At 42.0% G+C, this 14735-nt stretch overlaps 1 protein-coding gene and 1 long non-coding RNA gene across 2 annotated transcripts in view; one reads left to right on the top strand and one right to left on the bottom strand.

Moving 5' to 3' along the window:
* Positions 1-571: 571 nt before the first annotated feature.
* Positions 572-3888, bottom strand: LOC146437822 (uncharacterized). Its single transcript, XR_014851555.1, has 3 exons — positions 3501-3888; positions 1828-1898; positions 572-935 (listed from the first exon to the last, which is right to left on the bottom strand). It is a non-coding gene; the product is annotated as an uncharacterized LOC146437822 (long non-coding RNA).
* The window catches only part of TRPC3 (transient receptor potential cation channel subfamily C member 3), a 34426-nt gene continuing 23476 nt past the window's right edge, over positions 3786-14735 (top strand). Inside the window, exons 1-2 of the mRNA XM_085057812.1 lie at positions 3786-4470; positions 12810-13581. Of these exons, the coding sequence (XP_084913938.1) occupies positions 3836-4470; positions 12810-13581 (1407 nt within the window). The 5' untranslated portion in view covers positions 3786-3835. The remainder of the gene's footprint in view (positions 4471-12809; positions 13582-14735) is intronic.

Raw genomic sequence — 14735 nt, 5'->3', positions numbered from 1 at the left:
GTTGTTCCACAAGGGAAATTGTTACTAGAAGTTTCTTGGATCTTGCTGGTTCTTAAAATCTAAATCACTTGATTTCAACAGGGAGGTATTAGTGTCCACAATCCAATATTCAACACACAGGTTAGATTTATTTTCAAATTAACAGTGTTAATGTACCTATCAGAGAAGTTCTGGTAAGGGATAACCTCAGGGCATAATTCACTAAATGATCTTTTTCCCCATCACTTTTAGGTGCCTCATAGATCTGCAAGGTCTTACTGTTGTGGTAGTTTAGTCTAAGAATCTGAATATGTTTCCTGATACTTTAGCCCAGTAAGTGCTGGCTGTGCTATCTGTTTTCATATTTCAGATCTTTCAGATCTTTCATTCAGCTTAAAGAAGCTGAAATAGAATGGGAGAGAGAAATACAGAACTCGTGGTTTTGACAATATTTCAAGGAAATGTATTGTTGTGGGTTCTGAAGAGACACTTTGTTTCAATTTAGAAAAGCTATTTTTGATCATTCCCTTCCAGTTGAAGAATACTGCCGACTGAATTTCAAAATCTGAATTGTGTACGTCTCATAATTTTGAGGAGGACACAAAAATTCTGCCAGAGAGTAGTTGATCCATATAAACAAAGCCCTGTCCCACTCTAATTCCACCCTGTCTTGATCAAGTCAGTCTGGTGGAAAGAATGAGGGACTGTATTTTGACTGTAATTCCAAATGAAGTAGTTATGGCACTAAATCCATGTTCTAAAAGAAAATGATGAATAATCAAGCACCTTTAGTAATATAATACCATACCTGTTATATTTCCCTGTTTGCTGTAAATCTTTGTGGCTTTTCTGCTCAGTCTCTGTCCTTAGAGTAGTATTCCTTTCACTATCTCAGTCCTGTCTAAGCAACTTCCAGGAAGCATTTTTCCAGATTAAAATGACATCACTCCCAAACCCTGTAAATTCAAGTCAGCATTCACAAAATGTACATCACTGGCAGCCTTTGGATGTAAAGTCTTTAACCAGCTGAATCAACAGCCAGCACAACGTTGCCTGCATTTCTCTGCCTGGTATTTCAAATTTACTCGCCTTTTTGCCCTCACTTTCTGCAACTTGGCTATGTTGACATCTATCTGACACTATGATAACACGAAATACTTTAAAGAATAATTAGAACATTGGCATTAATGACATTATTAATGTATTCAAAAACGTGAGCCATGAACAGAAATCCCTTTTCTGGAAGATTCAGACATTGACAAGGATTTTGGAGGTACAATTTCACTACTCTTAGATTTCCCACCTGTTCTGCTGTTTCAAAAGTGCAGCTTCATGCATTTTACTTATCTGAGCACAGCACTTCAGAGCCTCAACCATGCCACCAAGGCACAGCAATGAGTTTTAAATTCTTACTGTCAGGTAAAGCAGTGATGATTGAAGTTTAATTATACAAGGATTCTCATATTCCTGTTCCCGTGCTATGTTCTGGTAGCAGCCTGACACTTCAAACTGTGGTAAATTTTCTATAAAAATTTTACTGTGACCAAGATGATTACTCTCCAGATTTCAATTAGAAATATGGAATATTTCTGAGACTATAACCATACCAAGTATGTCTGAGATTTGTAATGGATTCTTTTGCTGCCATCCTGGCTGTTTTTAACTTGGATCTCACGGAAGTAAACAAAGGGGGAAATTACACTGAATTTAAACACATATTAGGAGCCATGTATTTCAGTTTGGTGGCTTTGTAACAGTATGGTGAGAAAGAGAAAAGGATTTGCTAAATTGTTCTCACATTACCCTTGTCCTTCAGTATTAAGATTACTTTGGGAGTTATCATCTTACCCCTTGAAATGGAGAGAAGTATCATGAAGGCTTCTGCAAGGACGACTTCCAAGTCAGATATTATCAGTGACCTGGATAACAGAACAAATAGTGGACATTACCTTTCAATGTAGAAACAGCAAAGCAATCTCTACTACACAGTACTCAAATTACAAAAAACACAGCCTAGAAAACACATAATTCAAACCAGTGATGTGAGGTGAAATGGAGAAAGCAAGAATGAGACTTCCTCAGACCTAAGAATTATACTAAAACCCCTTTCTATCTATTTTGGGGCAGGGGAAGACCGCCTCAAAACAACAACAACAACCAGAAACAAACAAACAAAAAACCAACAAAACAAACAACAACAAAAACACAAACAAACAAAAAACCCAAACAACTAAACCTTGATATCTGAAAGCCTTGCTCTGAGCATGCATTTGTGAGGCAAGAGCCTTTTTCGTCCACTTCCAGCTGTACTTTTGTGTTTTGTTCTCAAGGGAAATACTCAAGGCAATTGAAAGTCCATTCCTGTAGCCCCACTGTAGTAACAGTGAATTTTTTCTTATAAAAGGAATACAATATGAGCAGTACCATTTTTTGAGTCAAAGGACCCCTGCAAGAATACAAGGTTTGATGCAGACAGACTGCCGCATAGCTATGCACTAAAATGTATAACACTGATACACATGTATAATTAGGTTAGAAACCTAGACTGTTTTGAATTAATAACCCCAGGTACTTTGGAGTTACAGTAGCTACATAATATATCAGTTTCTTAGACAGCAAAATTTGCTCTATTGTGCATGTAATTCCACTGGAGCTCAAAGGGCTTTTGCATGTGATGAAAGGCATAAAAAACCACTTCCCTAAACAGTTCAAGATGAAAGTTCATTAAAGTGATGAAAACAAAGCCCAATTCTGCCTTGAAAGCTGTAGCTGAGTAAATTATCTCTGTGAAACTCTTGGTTGGCTTTTCCTGTGCTTCACAAGGACAAACTTTGTACAGATGGAAAAGAACAAAGGCAAAGCCACGGATGACACTGAAAACAGTGTAAGCTGTAAGTATTTTACACTGAGACTACTCGATGATGCTCACAACTGAGAATTTCATCTTAGTGATGATATGTGGATTGAAACTTCACTTTCTCTGAAGTAATTGGCAAGCTCACGTAAGTTTCAATTTCAGCAGCGCTTGAATGCAGGCTCATGCAATTTATACTGATAGCCACATACTGCTCCAAAAGTTTAAAGCAAGAGAAAAATGGCATTTCAGCAGCATATAGGCAAAGTAATAGCTTTATTATAGTTAAATTTATGTACATAGTCTGTATGTACCTACTGTTCTGTATGCTCTGCACACAAAAACTCACAGGCTCTGCCTCGATTTTAAAGGGGCTGCATTTCTATCACAGAATAATTTTCCCTGTGAAATAATGTCAAAAAAAAAAAAAGAGTCTCATAATAATAGAAGAAGTAATACATCTCTGTACAGCAGGATTCTTTGTGACTGGGATCTACAGAGCATAATTAGTCCTGATTACATGCCATGGACGTCTCAGCATCCTCCCACTGTTTTTCAGCTCGGCACCACACAGAACTAAAGTAGTCAAGCCTAAGGCAGAGACATGTGGAACACTTTGGGGAACCTTGGCTCGCTCGTTAAGTCAGCCAAAAGCGCCTCTTTTTACCTGAAAATCGCAACTTCAGCTCTTTCCAGTGTGGGACTGAATATTTCTCTAAGTACCTGTCAAGCTTTGTGCGGGCTAGGCCTGGCCGTTCGCCGCTTTTGGGCCATTTCGGGCCTCACGCTGTCACCGGGGTCAGCCCGCCCGGGCTCCCTCAGCGCTGGGTGCCAGCTTTGCGGGGACCTCCTGAAGGCTCCCCTCACGCCCGGCTGGGCGGGAACACTATTTACCTCAGGCCTGCGGCACGGGCGGGCGGCTAAGGGAGATTTGTAGCGCTCCTGTGGCAAGGCGCCTCCCCCTCACGCCCCCCATCGCGGGCCGTGAGGGGCGGAGGTGGGATGGCAGCGTCCCCTCCTCTCCGGAGCGCCCGCTGCGGGAGGCGGGCGCGTTCTCCCTGGCCCCGCTGCCTCCGTGACGATGCCGTCCTAGCGAGGGATGATGACAGGCAGAGGAGGAGGGGGGCAGAGCCGCCGCCGCCGCCGGGAGCCCTGTGTCTTGCTCGCCTCCCCGGCACTTCCCGGCTCCCGCTGCCGGGCTGCGCATCGCGCCGCCTTCCCGACGGGCGGCGGGGTGGCCGTGGTTTTGTGGTGAGGGGTTTGTCCTCCCTAGGTGCTCTGTGCCCCGCCGGGCAGGGCTTGTGCCTTCCTCCTCCTCCTGCCTCCTTCCCGCCGCACACGCTGCCGGACGAGGCCGGCCGGGAGCGGGAGCGGGAGCAGCCGCCGCCGCCACTGCCTGAGGGGACCCTGACCATGTCGAGCAAGAGCAGGAAGAGCAAGGAGCAGGGGAGAGTGACCTTTCCCCCGCAGCAGGAGGAGGAGGAGGAGGGGGCAGAGGAAGAGGAGCAGCAGCGCCGGCGCCGCGGCTGGAGAGGCGTCAATGGGGGGCCGGAGCCCCCTCCGCCGCCGCCAAGGGCCGTCAAAACCCTCCGGGAGCCCTACGGATACTACCCGCCCCCCTCTTTTGCCAGCACCATGTAAGTGGGGCCCGGGGGGTGTTCGGAGGGGGCTGCCCGGCAACTTCCCGGGAGCAGCGGCGGGGATGCGGCTCCCGGCGAGTTGCTGGCCGGGGGTGCGGCCAGCCCCGTCCCGGCCGGGCCGGCGCAGCACGGGCGGCAGAGAGACCGGAGCAGAGCTGCCGCTCCGAGCCGCGGGCACTTCGCACAAAGTGCCCCGAGGGCATCGTCCGGCCCCTGCCTGCCCTCGGCCAGCCTCCCCAAACTCTCGGCTTTGCCTCTTCAGCTTCCGGCGGGGACAGGTGTGTGCCGAGGCACAGGAGATTCCATCCCTTCCTTTTTCCCCCGCCGTCTTTTTGCCCCCCTGCATACAAGCGTAGCTGCCGAGAAACTGTCTAATTATTGACTCAGCTAAGGTTTAGAGAACCCATCGCACCTTTTTGTACTAGCAGTGCTAATGCATCCCCTTTATCCCTATGTATTTTTGAAATCTATTTTGTGATAAAACCAGATTCCCACAGAAATCTAGGACACCTGTGCAGAAAAGCCTTAGTTCTGGAGTTGCATCTTATCCTGTTTGGATGTGCTCTTCCAAAATTTCAGTTTCTTTTCAAAGATGCAATTGTAAATACATATCTATCTAGATATGTAAAGAGATGCTGACCATGATTACACTTAGTGCAAGACAAATGCATTCAATTTTACTAGTAGGGATGTTAACTTTCTTTTTCCTGACTTGCAAAATGTAGGTTGTCTGTGAATTATTCACTAATTTTTATAAGACACTGCAGTTTAGGTAGACTTAACCTCTGAGGATTGCTTGGTTATTTTATGCTTTCAGGACGACATTTAGTTCTTAATTAAATATTTTAATTACCAGATAGCAAACACTGAGTTTTAAGATAAGATATTCAGCATTTGTAGAAGACTTAATTAAAATCACCCTAGAGACAGCTGTAAAATACAGAAATAGGGTAGTGCTTAGAATGGGGTGACCACAAGTAAAAATGGGGTTTGCCATCCCTGTGCAGAAATCCTTCACAAATGCCCTGTGCCCAGCAATCTGCATTTCACTTGAATTGGTCTTTCACATGTCTTTAGCTGTCAGCAAGTTAGTTGTACTTGAGTTACTTGTCTAGACTCCTATATAGATGATGGAATGGGAGAGGAAATAGCAGGGGGGAAGGCAGCATAGTCATTTATCTTCTTTTTTTGAGGTGCCTGTCTTTATCTACCACAAAAAGAGACTTCAACATGTTATTTTTAGACAGTTGAAGCTGGCTCAGATGAATTGTAAGCTATGAGTCCTCAACTTCTGGATCCCAAGTGTCCTTCTAGAAAGGTTGGCAAACTCCTGTGTTTAAGAAATGGGTATTATACCACGGGGGGATCAAACTGGAGTTCAGTTTACACAGCTATAGGTGTTTGAGCCTGGAGTGAGCTCTATCTCTTGGAATTTCTTCCTGGTAGATAATTCTTGTGGCCCTATGCTGAGAGTCTGTGACAGCAGTGCTTGTGAGACCAATGGGTTGACAAAAGGGCAGACATGGATTAATGTAGTAGGAGAGTATTGAACTCTTGGGGCATGGAGGCAAAAGACCCAGAACTGTATTTTCTGTTATATGCCTGTGGTAATGCTTGGCATAGCAGTGGGATTTTTCTCCTGGAGTAACATTCTGTGTTTGGTGTTAATGCTAAAATCATAGTGCCTGTTAATGAAATAAAGATGAGTATCAGTTTGCTCCTGATGTGCCCAGATTGACACACACAAGGCTTTAGCAGGAATGGTGAGGATTCTTGGCTGCAAAAATTTGTAGTCTAAATATTCAGCACAAGATGTAAGGGGGAAGAGGCAGAAAGATGTGAATTAGTTCGCTCAGGAAGGCAGCATTGTTGGGTTTTGAAATGTCTTCTCTCTGAAAGCAGTAGCCTGTGCAAAGTACCTGTCAGTGTGTAGCTGGCTCCCTCCTGTGCCTGATATTGCTGGAAAAAAAGTAATTAACCTCAGATTCCACCAAGATTGCAGACTCGATGTAATACTTGTTTCATAGGGTACTATGTGCCCCAGTGGGAAAAAGGTGGATGAAACCTGTAAATTAAATATAGTAAGCATCAGATACCTGGTTGCCTGAGCCTCTCTGAAAATCACAGCATAGTTTTCTGGTTGCCTGAGCTTCTCTGAAAATCACAGCATAGTTTTCTGTCTGGAGAAACAGAGCACAGAGAAAGGACTAAGTTTCAAAGGAGCTTTAAAATTCTTTGTTGGTGCAGCCCTGTTAACTTGCTTCTTTCCTGGTGAGACGTTTTGTTCTGTGTGCACACAGATGCCCTCCTGTCATCAAGATATAGTCTTTTTTTTTTTTTTTTCCCATAGCAATTCAGATGGTTGGTAGTTTTCTTTGAGGAGTTAGTGAAGAGTAATGACCAGAAAAAGCTCTGCATAGTTTATGGGGCAGGAGTTTGTTCCATCCTCTAAGTGTATGTATACCTCCTCCTGATATCTCGTTGTAATTTTTTTTTCCATTTTTTTGGGCTAATTCTTTCCAGCTTGGAGCCAGAACTTTTGTGAGATGACATGAGGGCATTTTGGATGATGGATTATGTCGTTTCAGACCAGTGGGAGACTATAGACCTAAGTCAGATCTTGCAGCTGGCCTGATTTATGTTCTGCTGTTCAGCTGAATTAGCCTCCCTCTTCTGGAAAGCCCAGGCAGTAGCTCACAGAAGGGAAAAGGAAGCTCTCATTTAATGCATTTTGGAGTTGGTGCAGAGACTCCTAAATTTTTTGGAACATGAGCAAACATACGTGAATGAGACACTGGTTTTAGTGGTAAAGAAACAAATTTACCAATGGCCCATTCTGACCTATGGCTGTAGCAGAGCTTGGAGAGATGGGAAAGCTTTCCTTTGGGAGGGGCTGTGGGGCTGAGGGATTGCCCCTCCAACATTTCTTGTGGCCCTGCTCAGAGCCAGGAGCTGCTTCCTCACATGGAAGAGCTGTCTTTTTCTGTGGCAGTAACAAAATCTTTGAAATCATTTCGTTTGAGAGATCTCAGGAATCGTTAGCTACAGTGCTGATCCTATGTATATGCTTGTCTGAGCACTTCCTTTTATAAGGCAATTACTAGTCTTTAATTTTAAAACTGAGACCTCAGAAGTGACTTCTAGCAGAACAAGAGGCACAATCTGCATTTCCTGCTTGTCTGACTCTGGTGTTGTGCTTTTAAATACTGTTGGCATTATGTACTTATCAGATCTGTCCATTATCGCTGGACTGCATTTCCTTTTCAGGGCTAGAACGGACTCGGGATCACCAGTGTACTGTAGTTTGGCAGAGGGGTAAACTGCTTGTAAATTGTTGATGCCATCTTTTATTGGATGTAATAGTTCAGGGAGAGTAACAGCCTGTTCTTCAGCACAAATGTTAAAAAATTGCTCTATGGATCTGGGAAGGCCCAGAACGAAATCTGTTTCTCCAGCTACTCTCCTTTCCTTTAAAAATATTTATGCCATTTGTAGTGTTAAAAAAGAGACTTAGAAACAAGATTATAAGTCTTTTGGATTGCTGTAGATAATGAGTGGGATAAGGAATAAGGAATTCTCAGGTCAGCTCTTTGTCCCGCATTTCTTTTCTGCTACAATTCTAGAAGCTTGAACATGAAAAGGGATAGGTAGGCTAACAGAGTGGAAATCTGTAATTGAAACAGCCCATGGTAGAAGCAGAGGGATTGTCCTGCTTTCTCCAGTCCTTTGCAGTTGCTGTGCTGCTCAATTGTCTGGCCTTGTACATTTCTTGTAGGAATAACTCTGACCAGGCAATGATATGATGCAATGTAAGGACATAGTAAATGTGATATGTGCCAAAAAAAAAGAGACAAATGGGCATTGCTTGTTCAGTGTATTTTTTTAAAATAATTTTCTATTTCCCATATGAAGACTATAAATTGTAGATGAAAATATTTGAGGTAAGCATAAATATGTTATAAGGTAGGATAGTCTTTTTTGATATTTTTACCTGGTATGTGATGAACCTGTTAGTTGTTCAGGGTGCACATAACATTGTTTTGTCTGAAAGCCTGTGATACTTACCATTAGGTAAAGGTCTTGAAAGGTGATGTCCTCCTTTAGGAGCCTTGGCCTCACTCACGGGAGAGTTCTGCTGCAAAGCAGAGCTGATGAGTGAATAATTATGAAGGTTGGTATACAGTTGCTGAAGTTCTTCTTTCTTGACAGTGAAGTTTTTCAGTTCTTCAAAGCACTGCTTAACTGCTGCAGGCTCAGGGCCAAGTGAAACATGTCCAGATGTGGTGGAGCAGGTGTATTTCAGTTAACACGACTTTTTCTCAAATTCTGTCCTTATTTATCTCTACTGAAAAGCTAATATTGAATACTTGGGCATTTTTCCTACTTGGTGCTTTTGTGGGTTTTTTGCTGTGCATTCTTTTATAATTTTTGTGTGTGTTCTTTCAACTATTTGGAACAGTTGGGAAAAGGAGCATCATGATTGTCATCTCTCCTTCCCTCTCTTAATTTAGGTTGTCAGCACCTTACAGAGACAAGGTTGAGTATCTGAACTTTAAAGGCTTTGGAAATAGAACACAAGTAATTAATGCACACTTAGTTCTAGTTTAATCATATTTTTAAGTTGGGCTAATGATGTTGAGAAATGCAACTTGAGATTTTGCTGGTTTGATTGTTTCAGATGGCAGATAATACACATAAGATGTGCTGAAGGTAGTCAAACAAAACTAAAATTGTAACTACTTTGTTCATGCATTCGGATAGCTTAAAAGTATTAGCTGTAAGAATAGGAAAGCAGAAAATGGAATAGGAGACCTTGAACCCAATTCTTGCATGCATTACTCTGATCAGAGTTAGGCTGGCTTAAAGGTCTTTGAATTTGCTGAGGGAAAAGTGGAAGAAAAGAGGGGAGAGGAGTGGATGAACACAACGGCTTTATCGCCCTGTGGTGCTGCACAAGTTTTTTTGCTTTTTGTTTTTTGAGGGGTGTCTTGAAAATATTTTAGTCATTAAAATACCAAGCATTGTGCATCTTTATTTTGAGAAGATATCGCAGTCACTTCAGATACATCATTTCTGTCACAAGGTTTACCGTAAAGGATATCTTCCTTATTAGGAAGACGCTCTTGAAAGGACACTTTTGAAAGGATATATCTCTCTCTACAGAAGTCAGATGAATCACCTCAGTGATCACCCAGATAGTGGGTTTTGAGAGGAAGGTAGATAAAATGAAAATAAATGTCATATTTCAAAATCTGCTGAAAAATTAAACGAAATATATAAGGAAAAGTATATTGTGTGTTTCATAAAAGATAAATGAGATTCAAAGTAGCAGTTTAGAGTCTTCTTAAAGTAAGAAGTCAGCATGAGTCAATTTGTTCTTTGTTACATTTTTAATTGCTATAATTCTTTTCTTCATAGCATTACAATAAACACTACCTTTCTGTACCTGCGTGATTTCGGACGTGGAGGAAGAATGGAAATGTGACAGCACAGCAGGCAATAAGATGTTCTTTAAAAGGAAACTATGGGAAAACAATGTATCTGATTTTGCTTCTGATTTTGTTGTGGAATAAGGTACTAGTGCACTGTGTCTGTTCCCATTGTGCACTCTGGGCTCAAATCTTTAATTCTGAATACTCCTAAGTGGGAAATATGCCAGAGGTTTAAGACATTAAATCAGTTCTGTGTTTAGCAGATTTACAAATTCTCTCTGTTATGCAGCCTTTTTTATAGATTTAAAGAAAGTGGTACAGAAGTGGAAAAAGAAAAAAACAAACAAACAAACAAAAAAACACTACGGACCATGTCATGTTTGCCAAAGCAGCTTTGCCACATCTTTTGAAAAGTAAATAGTAGTTAGCATTGCTTATACTGCAGTGTCACTCAAGCTATTTCAGGTAGTCCAGAAATGCCAGCCACAGATAAAAAGGTAAAAAGATCAAATGCTTTGTCCCGGGAGAGACCTGCCCTTGCTAATGAGTATCACAATCTCCTCACTTGATGTTCAACTGAGCTGCCCATTTGTGTTAACTGAAATGCTCAGAGCTTGGACTAGGGTTTAGGATATTTGTAGCTGGGATAAAGTGATTAAGATTTTACATTTTGCTGAATTTATTACAACTGATGCAGATATCTGGAAGGGCAGACATATCCTTACAACCCAAATGGAATTAGTTATGCCAAATGAAAACTCTTAGGGCTGACAGTGCTGCATCCAGTGATGTCAGCGGGCGTATTTTGTGCAGTGTTAATAGAGCAAAGCTCATAGCTAAAAGATCACACTCACAAAAAACAACCGCCACCAGCATTTAGGAGGCTTTTTCTCTATCTGTAGATTTGAGCCTGCAACAATTTGAATATTTAAAACTGCCCATGCAGGTGCTACTGTGCTACTATGTCCACTTTAATATGCAGAGCCCTTGCATGCCCAAAGGTACATGTGGCATTTTTCCTTGGTTCTGTCCTTTTGCAGACTAACAGGGTTTGCTTTAAAAGGGCTGTTTAATATTTTGGTTTGCCCTTGGCATTCATTACATCAACTCACATCTCTTCTAATGCACTGAGGGTAGAAGGATTAATATCCTCTTCAGTTTTTCTGTCTGGCCTTTTACTCCCATGTCTGAGATTTTCAGCAAAGTGAAAAAAATTAATTTTCACAATGCTCCTACAAAATGGGAGTCAACTGTTCTTTTTTTAAAGATGAGGAACAGAGGCACATAGGACCTAAGAAACAAATTTGGAACTTAAAAGGCCTCTTTGTCTCTATATGTGTGTATATATATAGAGAGAGAGAGAGAAAGAGGGAGTTATTTGTATTCAAAGCACACCCTCCATTAACTCATATTGTTTATCAGCAGCTCTTGGTGTCTCCATGCCCATCAAATCATCTCAAGTGATCTCTATCCCTTGAGCTACTGGATTAACTGATAGAGCTGGAGACTGCCTTTCTCAATATTGAGCTGGACTAGAAATGGAAAGGGAGATTGCTGACTGGTTTCACATTTATACAGATGGTGGTGAAGGAAGGTTAGAGTATCCTGAGTGCCTTTTCAGGCCTTTGGCCTCTGCTGTGGCAGGCACAAATACTTCCGTTCTTCCCCCAGCTGTGACCATGTTTGCTTGATCCCATCCATTCGGTTGTTTCAGACCTTGCCAGGCACTTGTCTCCTGCTGTTGTTTTCTCCAGCTGCGCAGTGTCTGCACCTCAACCTCTCATCCTCGGTCCATTTTCTCTACAACTGATATCCAGTCTCACTGCTCTGAACCTTCTCGCCCCTTTCTAGTTTCCTTATCTAGCTAGATCCAGCTCAGCATCCGATCTGTCCTCTCAGCCAGTACCTTCACTGGTTCATACTTCCACTTTCTGTGTTTGCCAAATTAGCTTCCTCACCCATTCTTTTAATCTGTTACGCTTCTCTGTTCTCCCTCTTTCTGCTTTTGCAACTGGTTTCTGTGGAGAGTTCACAGGTTCCCTAGTTTGCAGTTTCCTTTAAACAATCTCACTTTCCTACACCCAGGCTTCCTCTTTCCAGTGCAGCCAGTTATCCCAATTTCCATTTGTTAACTCTGACTTTCCCATTTCTCTTGGTTGTGTTATAAGAATGTGTACACATACCCTCTCAGCTCTTGAAATGGGTGATGTAGCAAAAGGCCCAACACAATCCACAGCATTGCAGCTGTCCAACTGGAGTGAGAGCTGATCCCAGTCTATACTGGATGACTCCTAGTGTCTGGAATCCGTGAGCAGTTTAGTTGCAGAAAGTCTGCTGAGTGTGTAGGTACTATTGTTTTATAAAAATTTATAATTTGACCAAAGTGATTTGTGAGTAGTAGCTTCCAGATTTAACATTTCTAGTAGTAACATGAGAAGCTGTGAGATCAGGTTTCACCATGTGTTGTTTGGCAAGACATCCTGAAGAAAATGTGTTTTCACCTCACTTTTATGTGATCTACGACATGGTAAGCATTAAGTATTGCCTTAGTTATACCATCAGCTTGAATGCCTGTGATGGATAATATTAATTCCTATTGAAAGCAGTATGGTAGATGTGCTAACTGAGCTGAGAGGGATTTCTGAAGCGGAGTGATGTCTTAAAAATAAATAAAAAATGTTAATAGATCTTGACCATGCTAAGAGAGCAGCAAAGGCCTGAATCATTGAACCTGTGAGTGCCTTTAGATTGCAGACAAGCAAGAATGATCCTAATACAAAATAATCCTTGTCAGTAGACGGGCAAAGGACAAGGGACAAAAGAAGTTGTTCTGGCTACAGGATTGGAAGTTACAAATTATGAAAGCAGTGAAACTCTGTCACATTTTCTCTGTTTTCTCCTTAGGTACATTGAAGAGAGTCCATCCCTGAGGCGTATGACCATGATGAGGGAGAAGGGAAGGCGACAGGCCATTAGGGGCCCAGCCTTCATGTTCAACAACAGGGGCACGAGCCTGACGGCCGAGGAGGAGCGATTCCTGGATGCGGCGGAGTACGGGAACATCCCTGTGGTGCGCAAAATGCTGGAGGAGTCAAAGACACTGAATGTCAACTGTGTTGACTACATGGGCCAAAACGCCTTGCAGCTTGCTGTAGGGAATGAACATTTGGAAGTGACAGAACTTCTGTTAAAAAAAGAGAACTTGGCACGGATTGGAGATGCCCTGCTGCTTGCAATCAGCAAGGGTTACATTAGGATAGTGGAAGCAATTTTGAATCATCCTGGGTTTTCAGTAAACAAGCGACTGACTCTGAGCCCTTGTGAGCAGGAGCTCCAGGATGATGATTTTTATTCCTATGACGAAGACGGTACCCGCTTTTCTCCAGACATCACTCCCATAATTTTAGCTGCCCACTGCCAAAAATACGAAGTCGTGCACATGCTGTTGATGAAAGGAGCAAGGATAGAAAGACCTCATGATTATTTCTGCAAATGTAATGACTGTACAGAGAAGCAAAAACACGATTCTTTCAGTCACTCTAGGTCAAGAATAAATGCATACAAAGGACTGGCCAGTCCAGCGTATCTGTCCCTCTCCAGTGAAGATCCAGTACTCACTGCTCTAGAACTCAGCAATGAACTTGCCAAATTGGCCAACATTGAAAAAGAATTCAAGGTAATGATGTTTTTGTGTTTCTCTGTCTTTTTTGTTATTTTAAAGCTGCTGCTACTTCATGTTGTCCTTAGACGCTGAAATTATTCCCTTTGCTTTTGCTTTTTCAATTACAAATAGTCTCATCTTATTATCTCTTTTATTCTTGATACATAAGCCTTTAAAAGGAATTTTTAATGAAATGAAATTGCTGTTGCACCTGCTGTGCTTGGAGAAAATTGGAGAAATTGTAAAAAGTGTGTGTTCTGATAACCTTGCAGCAGATGGAAAACAATTTTGGTTGCTGCAGCACACCAGGATTGTTCTTAGTTACAAATCCTGAGTAATATAAGTGCAGAAAGCAGAAATGTTTTGCTTTTCTTGAGGGTACTGCAGCACTGACCTTATTCTCTCTGTTTAATTTGTACTAATTTTGATGTCTCCAAATGGTTAAGAACACCCAAAGTGGATTTTTCTGGATGCACCTATTAGGAATGTCACTTCTTCCAAACCAGCTGTTAGACTGCTTACAGATGTTGTTCCTGTTACCTGGTTTTCAGCTGTATCTGGTTTTGTATGTCCGTGCCCTGGCTTTTTTATATATTTCAGCTTCTCCCTCAGGCAATTAATAGTTTAGTTAACTGTTGTCCAGTACTTTTTTAAATGATTTTTCAGTTCTGTTGGATATCCTGAAAAGTACCATAGCAACCACCTTTCCTCCTGTCCACCCCTCTCCCCGTGCAGCCAAACCATACAAAAAATCAAACCCCAGTAGACTGCTTATAATGAGAAAAGCTCAGCTTGGGGAATGACAGATTGCTCTCAGTGAGCAGTGATATTAACAGCATTGTCTTTGGGTATAACAACAAATTTATTGGGGTTCTGCAAGGCCAATGTTGGGTACCAGTCACTTGTTTAATATCTTCAAAAATTATCTGAGAGAGACAAAAGATACATTAACCTTTCCAAACAACAGCAAGGATTACTCATCCCATGGAATACTCAGAAGCAACCTGGAGAAATACAAACAGAAATTAATAAAGTGAAATTTAACAGAAGAGGAAGAAACCTTTTTCAGACTCCTGAGAAAGAATAGATCCAGATTCAGCTGAGTGAGTTAAAATATAATTTAAAAATAAAGTTTTGGCAGTAAGAAGGATTAATGTATTATAACACAC

This window comes from Lichenostomus cassidix, chromosome 4 (assembly GCF_008360975.1).
Source record: "Lichenostomus cassidix isolate B80296 chromosome 4, HeHo_3.0, whole genome shotgun sequence".
NCBI classification, from domain to species: domain Eukaryota; kingdom Metazoa; phylum Chordata; class Aves; order Passeriformes; family Meliphagidae; genus Lichenostomus; species Lichenostomus cassidix.
Note: the sequence above shows the minus strand (reverse complement) of the source record. Positions and strands in the feature narration are given on the sequence as shown.